General features: G+C 35.7%; 1 protein-coding gene across 2 annotated transcripts in view; it reads left to right on the top strand.

Moving 5' to 3' along the window:
- Nucleotides 1–14,252, top strand: part of samd7 (sterile alpha motif domain containing 7) — a 65,468-nt gene that overhangs the window by 36,521 nt on the left and 14,695 nt on the right. For both annotated transcript variants that reach the window (XM_028794742.2, XM_028794741.2), the window contains exons 3-4: nucleotides 4,977–5,104; nucleotides 10,945–11,036. In XM_028794742.2, coding sequence (XP_028650575.2) covers nucleotides 4,977–5,104; nucleotides 10,945–11,036 — 220 coding nt within the window. The remainder of the gene's footprint in view (nucleotides 1–4,976; nucleotides 5,105–10,944; nucleotides 11,037–14,252) is intronic.

Genomic DNA, 14,252 nt, shown 5'->3' with positions numbered 1-14,252 from the left:
TATTATTAATAATTAAAGGACACGGTGTCGCTACAGTAGCAAGGATCTGGCGCTCCGTTCACGGATTGTTCCTGCCTCGCACTGTATGCTTTACTGGGACTGGCATGAAGGATAGAATAATTAAACATGTACTACGCAGATATTTCAATGTTCCTTAATAGTTTTGAAGAATCGGCATTATAAGCTTACAGATGGCTTAACGTCTATTACAGAGCTGATTGTGTGGCGATTGGGTATTTGGAGAAAGAAAAGGAAGGACAGGAATATGGTGGTTAGTACGTTTGAAAGAGACAGCACTGCTGTAATAAATTATTTCATGGAAGGTCACGCACAATCACTGTGCCACCGTGTTCCCATGTTTAATAACATGCTTTAACTCCTATCGTCATGAAAATTATATCAAGTATACATCTCAGTATTTTAGTTATTCAGAGAGCTGTAATATTGAGAATGTAATGGTTTTTGTGTCCTGTTGGAGGAAGAGAAAGCCAGTAAGCACATAGTGATTCACACACATAAAGCACATAGAAGATCAAATAACAAAACAAAGCATTTAACGTGCTACTTTAGTTACGATGGGATTTGAGAAACTAGTAAATTAAATGATTTTAAGGTGAAGTTTATGATGTTCTACTTTAATGACAAAATAAACTACGTGATCAAAGTGGAAATTTCGAGATTAAAGTTGAAATTTTGTGCTTTTTCCCCACTGTGTCCCTATTTTTTTTTTCTCTGTACCCTAATAAGCTTTCATATGAAACTCAGACGGTGGGCTACGACTCGGCTTTTCATAGCAAATTTGATATCTGACAACTTCTTTTTTTATTGTGAGCACTGTGCGACTTTGTGAACTTGAGCTTTCGAGTTTCTCTGACATGCTATGTCACTCGATCAACTTCCTTTTCTTGTTTATACCTCTGTTTAAACCAACAAATAGTACATTTTTCCTTGCCTCCACTTGGTATTCGCTGAAATTCTTATATTTTCCCCCGTGCTTTTCCCATTGTCTTTTCACAGAAGGCTGAGCTTAAGGGCTATTTATATTGATTTGCATATTCAAAGAGTTGGGGCGGGACAGCAGGCGCGTGCACGTGCGTTACTTTTCACGCTGATCGGGATTTATGTAGCGGATTAATGTGGAAGTTTGCGTACGCACAGATTCCTGCATCTGGATTTTTCTGTGTGTACGCACATTCCCGCTTTTGTGCTTATGCTATGTTATAATGTGAGTTCTACACACGGCGTTATACATGAGGCCCCTGATCATCTTACTGCCACCAATAAGCCTTTGATCAACAGAAGTACCTGTCTTATGGGTCATTCCATGTCAAATCAACTAATGGCCCACATACTTCAGGCTCAGAAAATTCTGGAAAAATTACCAGTTTGTACCTATGTTAGTCAGGAGACATCCTTTAATTTTTTTTTTGATGTAAGATTAATACTTTCCAAGATACAGCCAGTTTCCCGAGGGGAGGGAGCGGTGTCGATTTTATCCGGCCTCATTTTTTTATCAAATCTCACAACTCCATAGCTCAAGAACTAAACCACCGAGCAGGCTCAAACATTGCACGGTGGTACATTAATTGGTATAGCATATGATGATCTTAAGTTTGCCAGTGAATAGCTGGGCCTGTACATGTGCCATCTTCAGCAGGGGGACCTTGTGGGTGCTGCAAGATTTCAATCCATTACGGCGTAGTGTGTTATCAGTGGTGTTCTTGGTGACTGTCGTCCCAACTGCCTTCTGATCATAGCCCATTCCAGCCTTGTAAAGGTCTACAGTCTTGTCCCTGATGTCCTTTGACAACCTTTGACAGCTCTTTGGTCTTGCCCATGGTGGTGGAGAGGTTGGAATGGAAGAAATTGATTCTGTGGACAGGTGTACTTTATACACATAATGAGTTGAGATCAGGAGTATCTGTAATTGATTGATTGATTATAATTTGTGTGCCAAACTGTGGAAGCCAGAATTCTGGTTGGGTTGTAGGGGATCAAATAATTATTTCACTCAATGACATGCAAATCAATTTATAACTTTTATGTAATGTGTTTTTTTTTCTGGATTTTTTGTTGATATTCTGTCTCTCTCCATTAAAATGAAACTACTATAAAATTTAGAGACTGTTCATTTCTTTGTAAGTAAGCAAACTTACAAATTCAGCAGGGGATCAAATAATTATTTTCCCCACTGTATAAAGGTACCATTATGCAAAATATGAGCCAGTTAGGTGGTTTAGTTCCTAAGATACGGTCTTATGAAATTAATGAAATAATAAAGCTGTGTCAAAAATGAAATCTCCCATCACAAAATTGGCTGTATCTTGGAAGGTCTTTATCTTGCATCAAAATAATTTTTACAGGGTTTCTCCTGGATAACATGGGCATACCTGGATTTTTTCAGACTTTTTTGAGACTACAGTATATGTGGGATTTCTGGAAAATCAATTGATTTGACATAGAATGACCCTTATTCAAGCCAGAAGTTCTTATGTATGTTTGGAGGGTAATTTTTTGTTTGTTTTGTTGCAATATAAATATTTACATTTTTTTTCTGTAAAGTTTTAATTTCCCCTTGGGAACAAAAAAAAGTACATTCATCTACTGTATCTGTCAATGGTGCTGAAAAAGTGAAATTTTATCTTGTCTGAATACATTTTATACACAAGTAATCCAAACTGGATGGTTAATTTCATGACTGTCATACTAAAAAAAAAATATGATTCATCAAATTAAACAAGGTGTTTACTTAACAGAACTGTATGGATTCTGGTTAATAAATGGGCTGATACAAAAACAGTAGCCACAGAAGTGCCTTCTAATTTCTAAAGTGAATTGAGGCTGCAAATCTTATTCCTTAAGTACTATGTATTTGCATTTTTGGATATCCTTTTAGATATATTTTGTTAAAGGTTTCATAACAAGGCTCAAAAGAGTTACATTGTGGTCCATTTATTCAGATGTGTTATGTTATATAGTAGTTTAAATAAATGTTGTAAGTAGGACAGCCCGGACACAACCAGACAGACAGCAGCAGTTCTAAAAAACACGTTTATTCCACAATGTCACAAATACAAGTCCCGCACACACACAGTGCTCCAGCACCAAGCACCCTTTTAGTCAGGCCTTTCACTAGTCCTTTCTGGGCCGCCTTTCCTCCTCACTCCCGAGTGTTGCCTTCTTCCACCCGACTCCGGTTTTCCGACTCCCTTTTATCCCCACCCGGACGTGATCCAGGTGCCTCTGATGAACTTCCGCCGGCACTTCCTGGTGTGGCAGAAGTGCTGGTTTCCAGGGCTCTACGATTCTCCAGGCGCCTCCTGGCAGTGACCACAGGCCCCAATACAGTTGAGCGTACAAGCTCGGTTCCTGTGGCCCCCATACAAGGGAATCCATTCCCGGGAATTCGGTAATCCCGCATTTCATTCCCGGGCTCCTGGGGATGACACCGTGCACGAGCATCTCGCATGTGAATGGTTTTAGAACGACCAACACTTATTTTTAATAAAACTACTGCAATATGTTGACACAAATAAAAGACTAACCTTATCTACAAGCAGTTCATGCTGTCATATAGTACATGTACATGTACTATACATGTAGTAGTAGTACATGTAGTACATGTTTAGGTGCGGTAATAAGACCGTAGAAAGCACAACGTCCTCACAGGTGGCGCAGTGGTAGTGCTGCTGCTTTACAGTAAGGAGACTGTGGAAGATTGTGGGTTCGTTGCCCGGTTCCTTCGTGTGGATGGCGCTTTGAGTACTGAGAAAAGCGCTATATAAATGTAATGAATTATTATTATTATTAACGTGTCCATCGTGCGGTCGTCCAGACAAGAGCGCACTTTCATGCAGAAGTATGCCAGCCGCTGAGAAAGCACACTCTGCCTCCACTGAAGTAGGCAGCACAATCATCAGATACTGATACACTTGTTCTAAACAACGCCCGCACTTGCCGTTGCTCTGTAACACCGCCATTTCAGCTTTTACTGATGCATCCAGTTTCTTGTCATCATTCTGTGATGGCAAGTTTCTTGGCACAGATAATGCGGATGCAACAGACTGACGCATTGCAATTTCAAGTTGCTGTTCAAAGCTGTTGTCTGATGAAGTGCAAGCTGCAGCAATGGTGCCACCTTAATTATTTTCAACTATAACTCTGTTATTTCTTGATCGATTTTTACACTTTTACACGCTATATATGCGAGCTTGGCCGTTCCCGTTTTCTCGGAAATTACAGCAGAATTCCTGGGAATGCGGAAATGAAAAATGTCCGGGAATACCGGGAGCCCGGGAATGGATTCCCTACCCCATACTAACCAGGGCGGCTGCCCTCTCGTGGTCTGGGGGAGGTATAGTCCCTCTCCCGGTCCTTTCAGGCATCCCGGCTGGGTATGACGCCCAGCCGCCTGCCACAATGTTTAAACCAAGGCCGTAATGTAAGGTTAGACAGTTGGGGATCACTTCATGATTCATTGTGTTTTGGAAAACTTGAGTTATGGTTTGTTAACTGCATGAATGTTTCATATTACAAATGTGGCCATTATTTTATTACTCAAACTCCTATGTTAAAGCAGAGGACAAATACTTCATGTTATCTTAAATACAATGTAATATTGATGGTAAATTATTAAAAATACCTATTTGTTTTGGGCCCAGTGCTGCCAGGGTAAAGTCTGGCTCACCACAACCCTGAATTAGATTAGGTAGGTTTTTAAGAATCCTACTGTATGTAACATGTTGAATGGCTGTTAAATTGCTTGCATGATTTCATTATATATATATATTTTTTTTTTGTTATCATTCCTTCACTTTAATGCATAAATACATTTTTAAAAATATGTCCAATATAACTAATCCAGCAACATATGCTGGTACTTGCATTTTAGAGCTGAACGCACTTTAGTGTAGAGCAGACAATTTTTTATGTTGTTATTGTTATGATTATTGTTATTGTTGCCTTTCCTGTTAAAGGATGGGAGTCAAGCACCAGGACAACTTTTGGGTCCAAGCAACCAGACAGAAAGCAAGGATCTGTTAATCTCCAAGAATGAGGAGAAGAAGCAGGAGGAGAGCAATCATCTTGAAAGTAGTCATTCAGGGTAAAGGACTTTTATTTTTTTTCAGCACTGGAAGGCAGTTGCAGTTTTATCAGAACTGACTTTTAAAAATTGGATTTTATTGATTGCTGCCTTTGGAACAAACATTTCACAAGCTCTTAACTTACTAACCCCTAGGTTGACAATTAGAAACTATGTTAATGAGCCATATTTCTCATTTTAAAAACAGTGTAGTGAGGCCGTTAATAAATGTCAGCTTGTTTTCTTGTATGTTGACTGTTGGCATTTAGATAGTGCTTATATTTATGTTCACAAGACATAATCTTTGAAATCTGTATAGAGTACCACAGAAATAATAATTATACACACAACTAGTAAATTACAAGCATAAACAATATGTACACTTTATGTGGCAAAGTGCTAGAAAAAAATAATCGGGAGTGTGCTCCCCTCAACTTTTTCGTATACTGAGATAGAGGAAAAGGTCATCGGAACCACTTCCAGTTGCACAGTATTTTTCAAATATCATATCTCTTGTTTCTCATCATAACTAATTAATAATATCGATACACAATCATTTATCTCTATAATCAAACTTTACCTGTATATTAAAATATTTTTGCACTTAGGGAGGTCGAAAATGGTGGTGAAATTTTTTATGATTACATATGCATTACCTAGATTATGTGCAAAGTAAAAAGAGTTATAGTCACCTAAAAACATAGAAAAAGTGTTAGTATTATATAATATTTATTGCAATAAATTGCTATAGGTAAAACTGCATTTAGCCACATTTCATTATGATAATGATGTCGGAAATAAAAAATAATATATCATAAAATTAAATGTATTACCAGGAACATGATGGGGACGTAGCAGCTTATTGTTCCCATTACATCTTTATATTTACATGGCATGTTCAATGTTTACATATTATTGTTACACTAATGATGTATAAATTAAAATGAATAATAGTTATTGAAAGAATATGTGCGTTATTGAATACAGTTTTTAATATTGTGTGCACATTTATATTTCCATGATACAAACAACTTGGATGGTTGTTTAAATAAAATACTATTTCCAGTTGAGTAATTTTTCTCAAATTTCATATCTGTTTGCTTTTAATCATTATAAATATCTATACAAAATTTAAATCATCTATCTATAATTCTAACTGTAGTTTACTTGAAAATTCGTGAAAGTATTCAGTTAAAGTAGCATTTCTGGTTGCCAGAAGTGGCCAAAAAGTAGATATGATTCCTTATTTTTGATATAAAACAGGTGTACAAAATCTCATTGACCTAGGTCAAAACGTTTTCAAGTTTTCTTGTTTACACACAGACACACAAACGGACATAATTTCAAAAATGGTATTTTCTGACTCAGGAAGGTCTCAAATGTCAAGATTCATCAAAATCTCAAGGTCGAATTTTTTCACGATTCCTATACTTTCTCTATACTATGTATACGAGAAAGTAAAAAAACAGACAGGTTTATGAGTGAATCAAAATTTGGGAGAAAATTAAACTACTTCAGATCCACTGTCCTTGTAAAAAGTAAAGTTCTATTTTAATAGGTCATCTTTTCAAGAAGACTTGCCTTAGGCAATACAAATTATACAGTATAAAACTCTCCACAGAATGTAAACTAGTATCCATAGCTGGAGTCAGACTTGTTTGTGCTTGAACACAGTGTAGTTGTCTGTTCAATTTCAGGGGTGAAATCTGTCATGTGGTACTGTAAGTTTCTCTTTCTTCCTTATTTATGTATGTTGTACCTTTGTTACTGCTTACTTTTACCAAATCATGACCTAGAAAACACATACCAAAGTAGTTTTTGCAATCAGTATGAATTCAAAATGATTTACTTCTGATTTTCACTTTAATATGGGTAAACTTTGGAATTAATTATTGTTGCTCTCCACAGGAACCTAATCTTCTAAAATATCAATTTGCCCATCAAGTTCCTAAAACTTGAGACTTACAGCTTTTTCTTGAGAGCATATACAATTTATACGATGTTGGGAAGCACAGAATGTTATCCTGATCGCTCTTATATTTTTTTTGATACGCTAAATCTGCTATGTATTAAAGTGTAATTGCAAATTTATGTGTACAATATACAGTATGTGCAATCTATAACCTACAGTAATTATAGGTCGAAATGAGTAATTTTGGCAAAATTATAAATTTTAGCATAAAGGTAAATTGGCTTATCTAGGCACATTGCCTCTCTTGTGGAGAGATCCTTTTGTGTTAGTCATTTATTTTCTGAATACCATGAAAAGCACAAGAAGAGAGCTGAGGCAAATCCAGAGTCCCTATGTATAGAATAATGCCCTAGCACTAACCATATTTTAAAATGGTAATTCTAGGTAGTGCTCAACAGGCAATAAGCATTTAAGAACAAACTGTCAGATTAAAGAGTCTGAGAAGATGATCCTTACAACACATTTAGTAGGATTGGTGCAAACTAGAAGCTGACAATCTCACAGGTCAACTTTTTAATCTCCCAATTCATTTCTTTAACATTAACACCAATAGTTCTTTAGTAAGAGTGATTTAGGCCCATTTTATATACTGGTTAGTTGACATTATTTGGAATTGACTTCCCAAAAGTAATCTTATGTATATAAAACTACTGCTTGCCATAGTATTGGACACTGTCTATCTCCCCTGCTGTCTTAAACTCTAACAAGAGATTAGTAGGGTAAATGTTGGAAGAGGGTTAGCCTGCCAGCTTAGGCACTATTTGTGTAATTACATTTCACCACTGAGCAGCATCATATTGGAACGCAGATCACTATGATGTCAGAAAAGGGAGGATTCAACAAGAGTGGATGAAGAAAGCTAAGGAAGATCAAATAAGTTTGTATTTGAAGCAGACTGTTCATTTAACACATTTCTGTGGTATGGAATGAGCAGGTTTGGCCATTGTGCTGTATTGTGTGCGGATAGCTTGCTTTAAAGTGAAAGTGCTTTATTTTAAGACTTGAAATTCTCACTTGGGAAAATACACTTGCTTTTTACTGTTAGCCCACAATTTAGGTGAGTAATTTGCAAATTCAAAATTGCCTTCAAACGATGCATTTTTTAAATTTTTTTCAGCTTGTGCCAAAACTTTGTAGGTATGACATGTGCTTTTAAATATTAGAGTAAATTTAGGTTAAAGGCAGGGTTGTTTCTTGCCTTGATCTAAACACTTCTGAGATACTTGCTGGCTCCTTCAATCTAAAACATTTTTAAAAAGTTTAAAAAGTTTACTGTTTGTCTGAATGTTTCTTTGGAATGTAGTATGCCAATTATAATATACAAAAAGTTTGTTTTTTTGTTATTTAGTCAGAATCAAGTTTGTGTGTTTGTGGTTTTACATTTGAAACCCACTGTACCAGTGGGGAAGGGAGCATTTGACATGATAATAAAAGATTTTAAAGATGAAGAATAAGTGTAGTGTAGTGGCTAAAGGAGAGGAATTTAGATCCAAGGTTGCCAGTTTAATTCCTGCCTCCAGCTCACTGTGTGGCTCCGAGCAAGCTTGTAAGCTATCTTGAATAAAGGCATTAAGTAAATATACAATAATAGAAAAATAAATAATATATATAATATTAGAAAAATCACTGTTCATCAATAGATGTCCATTACCTAATAATATTTCTGAAAATAATGCAAGATTTAGACAAGGAACCATGTTCTTAATATTAAGGAATTTAACACATTTTAACACATTAAAATGTACTATTCATTTAACCCTTGTCTAAGTTAGGATGAGAGTTAGCAGTTGATGGTTTAGAAGAACGTGTTTATATGCAGAGTTTAAAATTGCACACATTCTGTGCATTTTTTAGTAACTATCTAAATAAAGAAACCAGTGTATTTCATCAGCTGCAAGTTTTGCTTAGATATGTTACCCTATAGCCTTAAATTCATGATCTTATGCTATAAGTGTATTCTTCCTCACAAGAGCTTTTATTTAGTAGTGACAAAACTAATAACCATAACTTCAGTAAGAGTTTACCAGCAGGTAATATATCCTAGGGTAATTTATGGGATAAAGTACAACAAGAAACTAAAAAATGCAAATGCAATCTATGTAACTGTTTAAAATACAAACTCTTAAAGGTTATAAACTGTCTTTAAATCATTTTATATCTTTTCTGATGCTAGAAGATTGTCTGCTTGAATTGTATTTAATAAATAATGTCAAGAGTTTTAGTATGATAAAGTTTGATATAAATAAACATTACTATGATATTTTTATTTATTTACTTCTAATACATCACAGTTTGGGACAGGTATGGTGTTGTATCAGACTTTGCTATAACCTGTAATCCAACAATTTATATTATCAATAGTACATCCTTTAACCTTTAGGCTAGCTATTTGGATATTATTTTTGCCCAGTCTTTACAGGAAGTAGAGAGTTTTATCCTTAAGGCTGGTTTAAATATTGCTGTCCAACACAGGATGAATAGAAGTGTGCCTTTAAAACTATTAACATTTTAAATTCAATACTATTACTAATTCTGGAAGAGTGACAAACACTGCACTTCATGGAGTCAATCACAATTTTTTACTAATCTGTTAGCATCAAGTACAAAGACATGATGCCAACAGACATCAAATATTTAATATATTTCCTATAAATGCTACTCAAAGTTGTGTAATCAGCAAATTTAAGATGTGCTTATAGCTATAATTGACTTTGCTATCATAAATGTAGTATTTCAAGAATTAAAACTACCTAAACTAGTTTCTGATTATTTGGGAAAAAGTCTAATAAAGATAGTCTGACAATTTTCAGATCCATTTATCAATCCGTTTTTCAAATTTGCTTAATCCAGTCACAGGACTATGAGAAACTGCAGTCTGCCTTTGCAGCATTGGACACAAGGCAGGGCACCTTCTAACCGCAAAGCATATTCTTGCATGCATCCACCGTTACTTACTCGTGCCGGGCCAATTTAGAGTTACCTGTCTACCTAACCTTCACGTCCATGGAATGCGTGAAGAAAACCAGAATACCCAATAGAAAAAGCCCACATAGATAAACTGAGACAGTGCAAACTACACACAAATCAAGCTCAGTCTTCTGGAGCAGAGCAACTTTGTTAGTCACTGCAAATAATGAGAAAAATAATTTGTAAACATTTCAGATAATTTCATATGGTAGGTTATGTGTATTTGGTTTTTTTTCTCTGTGCACATTCACTTTGTACTTATAGTGGATACATAGTTTGTGTAGCAGCAGCATTATTTCATACACAGAACATTTCTGTGGTCTAGCTACAAATACTTTTTTATGATCATTATGTGCTGCTTTTGCAAAGTCTTAACATATCTGTTAGAAAGACTAAAATGACTAAAAATTCAAATATTGAGTGACATTTGACAACGAGCCTGTGAATAAAAATGTTATGTGCCATATTTCTTACAGGTACCATAAGTCTTTATTTTCTCACCATTTTAAACAATAGCAGACAATATACTTTTAGTGTGACACCGATGTACTAAACAGTTTGGTCTACAAAGTCTGACGGTTTCCTAATCTGCAAAGGCTTGAATGGACATCTAACTGATGTACTGTATATGCCTACTACAGTCTCTATAAAACTTTTCATAGGTAAAGTAATGATGGCAGATTTTAGTGGAAATGTTTTCTAGCCTGTATGTAAAGTACGTATGAACATAAAAAGTAAATTAATATAAATGGGAAGATCACAAGATCTGCTCTGTGGAAGTACTTGTGCCTAGATTCAAAGTGCTATTCACTGCACCACCGTGCCAAGCAGCTTTTAGATATTGTTAAAAAATGATGATTGGAGCTCAAACAGTAAAGATTTATTTTCCCATGTTTTTTTCTTTCTCCATTGCATCATTTAGCTATTTTGATGGAGTCCTTTTGAAAGTAAAGAATGATCAAGAAGAGGCAGGTATAAAGAAGTATCTGCCAGGGACTATTTCTAGCGCAGCTGGTGAGTATAATGGAAAGTATGAGGGGCTATCAGTCAGAGTTCTTTGATAATTTGCATAGGTTCCTTCAGTCCAGAAAATTTTAAATAGCAACATTGATTAAAACAAGCCCCTGGTTTACTGAGGCAGGTATTAGAAAAGTCATTCAGCTCTTTATTTTTTCATATTTTTATTGTTTTGCAATGTTGTATTTTTCCATTTATCCAATTACCTGCATGTGCATTTTCTGGGTCACAGGAGTTTCTCACTATTTTATTGTATGTAATATGAAATTAATTTTTGTGTTGATAAATGATACATACTTTGTGTCAAAATGATAGTAAAATTCTGCAGATCATTCTAAATTACTGGTAATTTTAAAAGAAAAGACATGATCATATACATGACACACACACCCTCATATTATGTAAATATTTGTTGAGATCAGTTTGACAGAGATTATGACCATGAGTATTTTAGAAAAATCTATTGCAGCTTTGCATCTTTTTACACGGTGGTGTTTTCTCATTCATTTTTACAAAGTAGCTTTCACTCCCTCATGTTGATTAAAGCTACTGGTGAATGGCATTTATTTAGCTCCCACTACAACATGATCGGTCTTAGGTCCTTGTTGTTACTATGGCATGACAGGATTTTAGTGTTTATTTCTTTTCTTTTTTTAATCATATCCTGTACCTGGATTGAACATCTAATTTGTGAAACGCATTAACTATGCTCACATGGATGGTATTTGTCTAATTACAAGATACATTACTTTTAAAGCCATTGTCAAATAGGTGTTTAATAGCAGAAACAAATATAATAATTTATTTTCACCTTTTGACAAAAAAAAAAACACGCATACATTGTTTTTTTTTTTGCATCAGCTCTACATATTACAGAGTAATGGAGTGCTAAAGCTTATCGTTAACCTTCTGAATGGGGAGACATGGACTTGGGGATAACATGATGACTGTGAATACTACTGTGGTCCCAAGAGACGCCAATTAAATCAGAATCTATATTCCAACAAAATAAGTCTTTTATTTTTTTATTTGTGAATTTGAAAAAAGTTAAATATTTCCATGCTAAAGTAGAAATCTTAATACTGCTCTATGGGGTAGCTTTTGTCCAGTCTCATGTACTGTAAAGAGGTTGTTCTTGCTTAGCGTGTATGTATTTTCTTAAGCCTCTTTTCACCCTGCAGACCTATCCTGTTTTATAATTATTATGCTTTTGCACTAAATGCTGAATGTTAGCAACTACTGTAAGGGGTGCTTTTTATAATCCGATTGGCAGGAGTCTTTTTATAAAGGTGTTTTCAGGACAGGGGTGGGAGACATGATTAGCACTTGGTGTATGGTTCAAGATACTTAGAAAGAGGGTTTGCTGAGGGTAAAACTCCAAAGCTTGAGATTAACTCAAACACATCTCTTTAAAGTGGTGTATAGCCAGGATTTAGCTAATAGGATTTTGGGAAGTGGAGGGAGGGGGGCTGACAACTTGTATCTATGAGCTTGTTTTCAACAGATGTCACTGGCAGACTTTGGACTAACAGAGGATTAGCGTACAGCAAGATTATTTGTTTTCCATAAGGAACTATGGGTCACTTGTCAGCATAAAAAAGGGATGAATCAGATAATTGCCCTTCTGGTCAAATTTAATACTTACAAAAGCCGTTGGCCACTGCTGCTCAGTAGCTTGATCATGATCTGACAACCATTATCAGCTTTTTCCTGGACATTACATCCTTAGTCTCATCAAGGCTTTCTTTAATTTATGCAGAGCCAGCATCTTCAAATAGAATTTATGCAGATTATTAAAAATGCTGCAGTACTGAGGTACACTAAGAAGAAAAAGAATGTAAGTAAATTGACATGCTACTACAAATGAAATTCACCAACATTATTTTAATGAAAAATATTTTACAGATAACTTGGATGACACAAGATTTATAATTAATTTGTCATGGTCTAGAACAGAGATGGCCAAAGTTTCTTGGCTAATGGGCCAAAATGTAACTTGCAAGAGCCGAGGACCAAACTTTGATACCTATTAGAATGGTTGGTTGTCTCTCTGTCTATATATGTATTCTAGATTGTGTCATACTACAGTAGATTAGTGGTAACGTTTTAGATCGTTAGTATTTTATTTGTTCCAAGCAGGAAATTAGCTTTAGCTTTTTACCTAAAGGAGCAATTTGACAAACACCTAATGTGTCAGTACTAAATCCGTTCACTTTGGTAAAACACTCAGTTACGCTAATTAACCTGTCACTAGTTAAACTAAAAAATTATAACAAAACACTGACTATTCTTATCTTCTGTTTTAACTTGCATAGTCTTGAAAATGTTCTAATCATGCTATTCTGCCATGTCCTGTACCATATCAACAGTGAGGTGAGTTACAGTTTGATATAAGTTTAAAAATGTTAGCTTTATCAGGAGTTTACTCAGCAGACACTGAAAGAAAATTTTAATGAGCTCTTCTATGGAAAACTACAGTACCTCTTACTTTTCACAAATGTTGTGTTATGGCGAACTCTTTGCTGTAGACACTACAATAGTCCAAGATAATCCAAATTAATTCTTTTAGATGTCAGACATATTTAAACCCGGGTTGAGGAATATGGTACTTCTGGTATAATTTGGGCCTGTGTTTCTCTTTTTCATTTATATATATATATATATATATATATATATATATATATATGGTTGAAATAGTTTACTGTCAAATAATGCAAAGAGTACGCGATACGTGTTTCGCCTTAATTCTGGGCTCATCAGGCATACACACTCTACTGCACTCCCTCTTGGGAATCGAACCTCGGACGTCAGCGCTAGAGGCGAAGCCCCTAACGTTGCGCCACGGCGTGTGGTTCATTTATTTGACAGCATGTAGATCGGGGTAATTACATTCACGGCATTCGTAGTCTGAATCACAATCTGATTGTATGGGTGGTTACCTACCAGGTAACGCTTGTGGTTGGTCAGCAAGTCGGCTAACATCTGCCACGATGCCCTCAGTTGTGAGAAGCAGATCATAGAATGGTTGAAATAGTTTACTGTCAAATAATGCAAAGAGTACGCGACACATGTTTTGCCCTAATTCTGGGCTCATCAGGCGTACACATTCTGCTGCACTCCCTCTCGGGAATCGAACCTCGGACGTCAGCGCTAGAGGCAAAGCCCCTAACATTGCGCCATGGCGTGTGGTTCGTTTATTTGACAGCATCAGAT

The sequence above is a fragment of the Erpetoichthys calabaricus genome, chromosome 2 (genome assembly GCF_900747795.2).
Source record: "Erpetoichthys calabaricus chromosome 2, fErpCal1.3, whole genome shotgun sequence".
Taxonomy (NCBI): Eukaryota; Metazoa; Chordata; class Cladistia; order Polypteriformes; family Polypteridae; genus Erpetoichthys; species Erpetoichthys calabaricus.
Note: the sequence above shows the minus strand (reverse complement) of the source record. Positions and strands in the feature narration are given on the sequence as shown.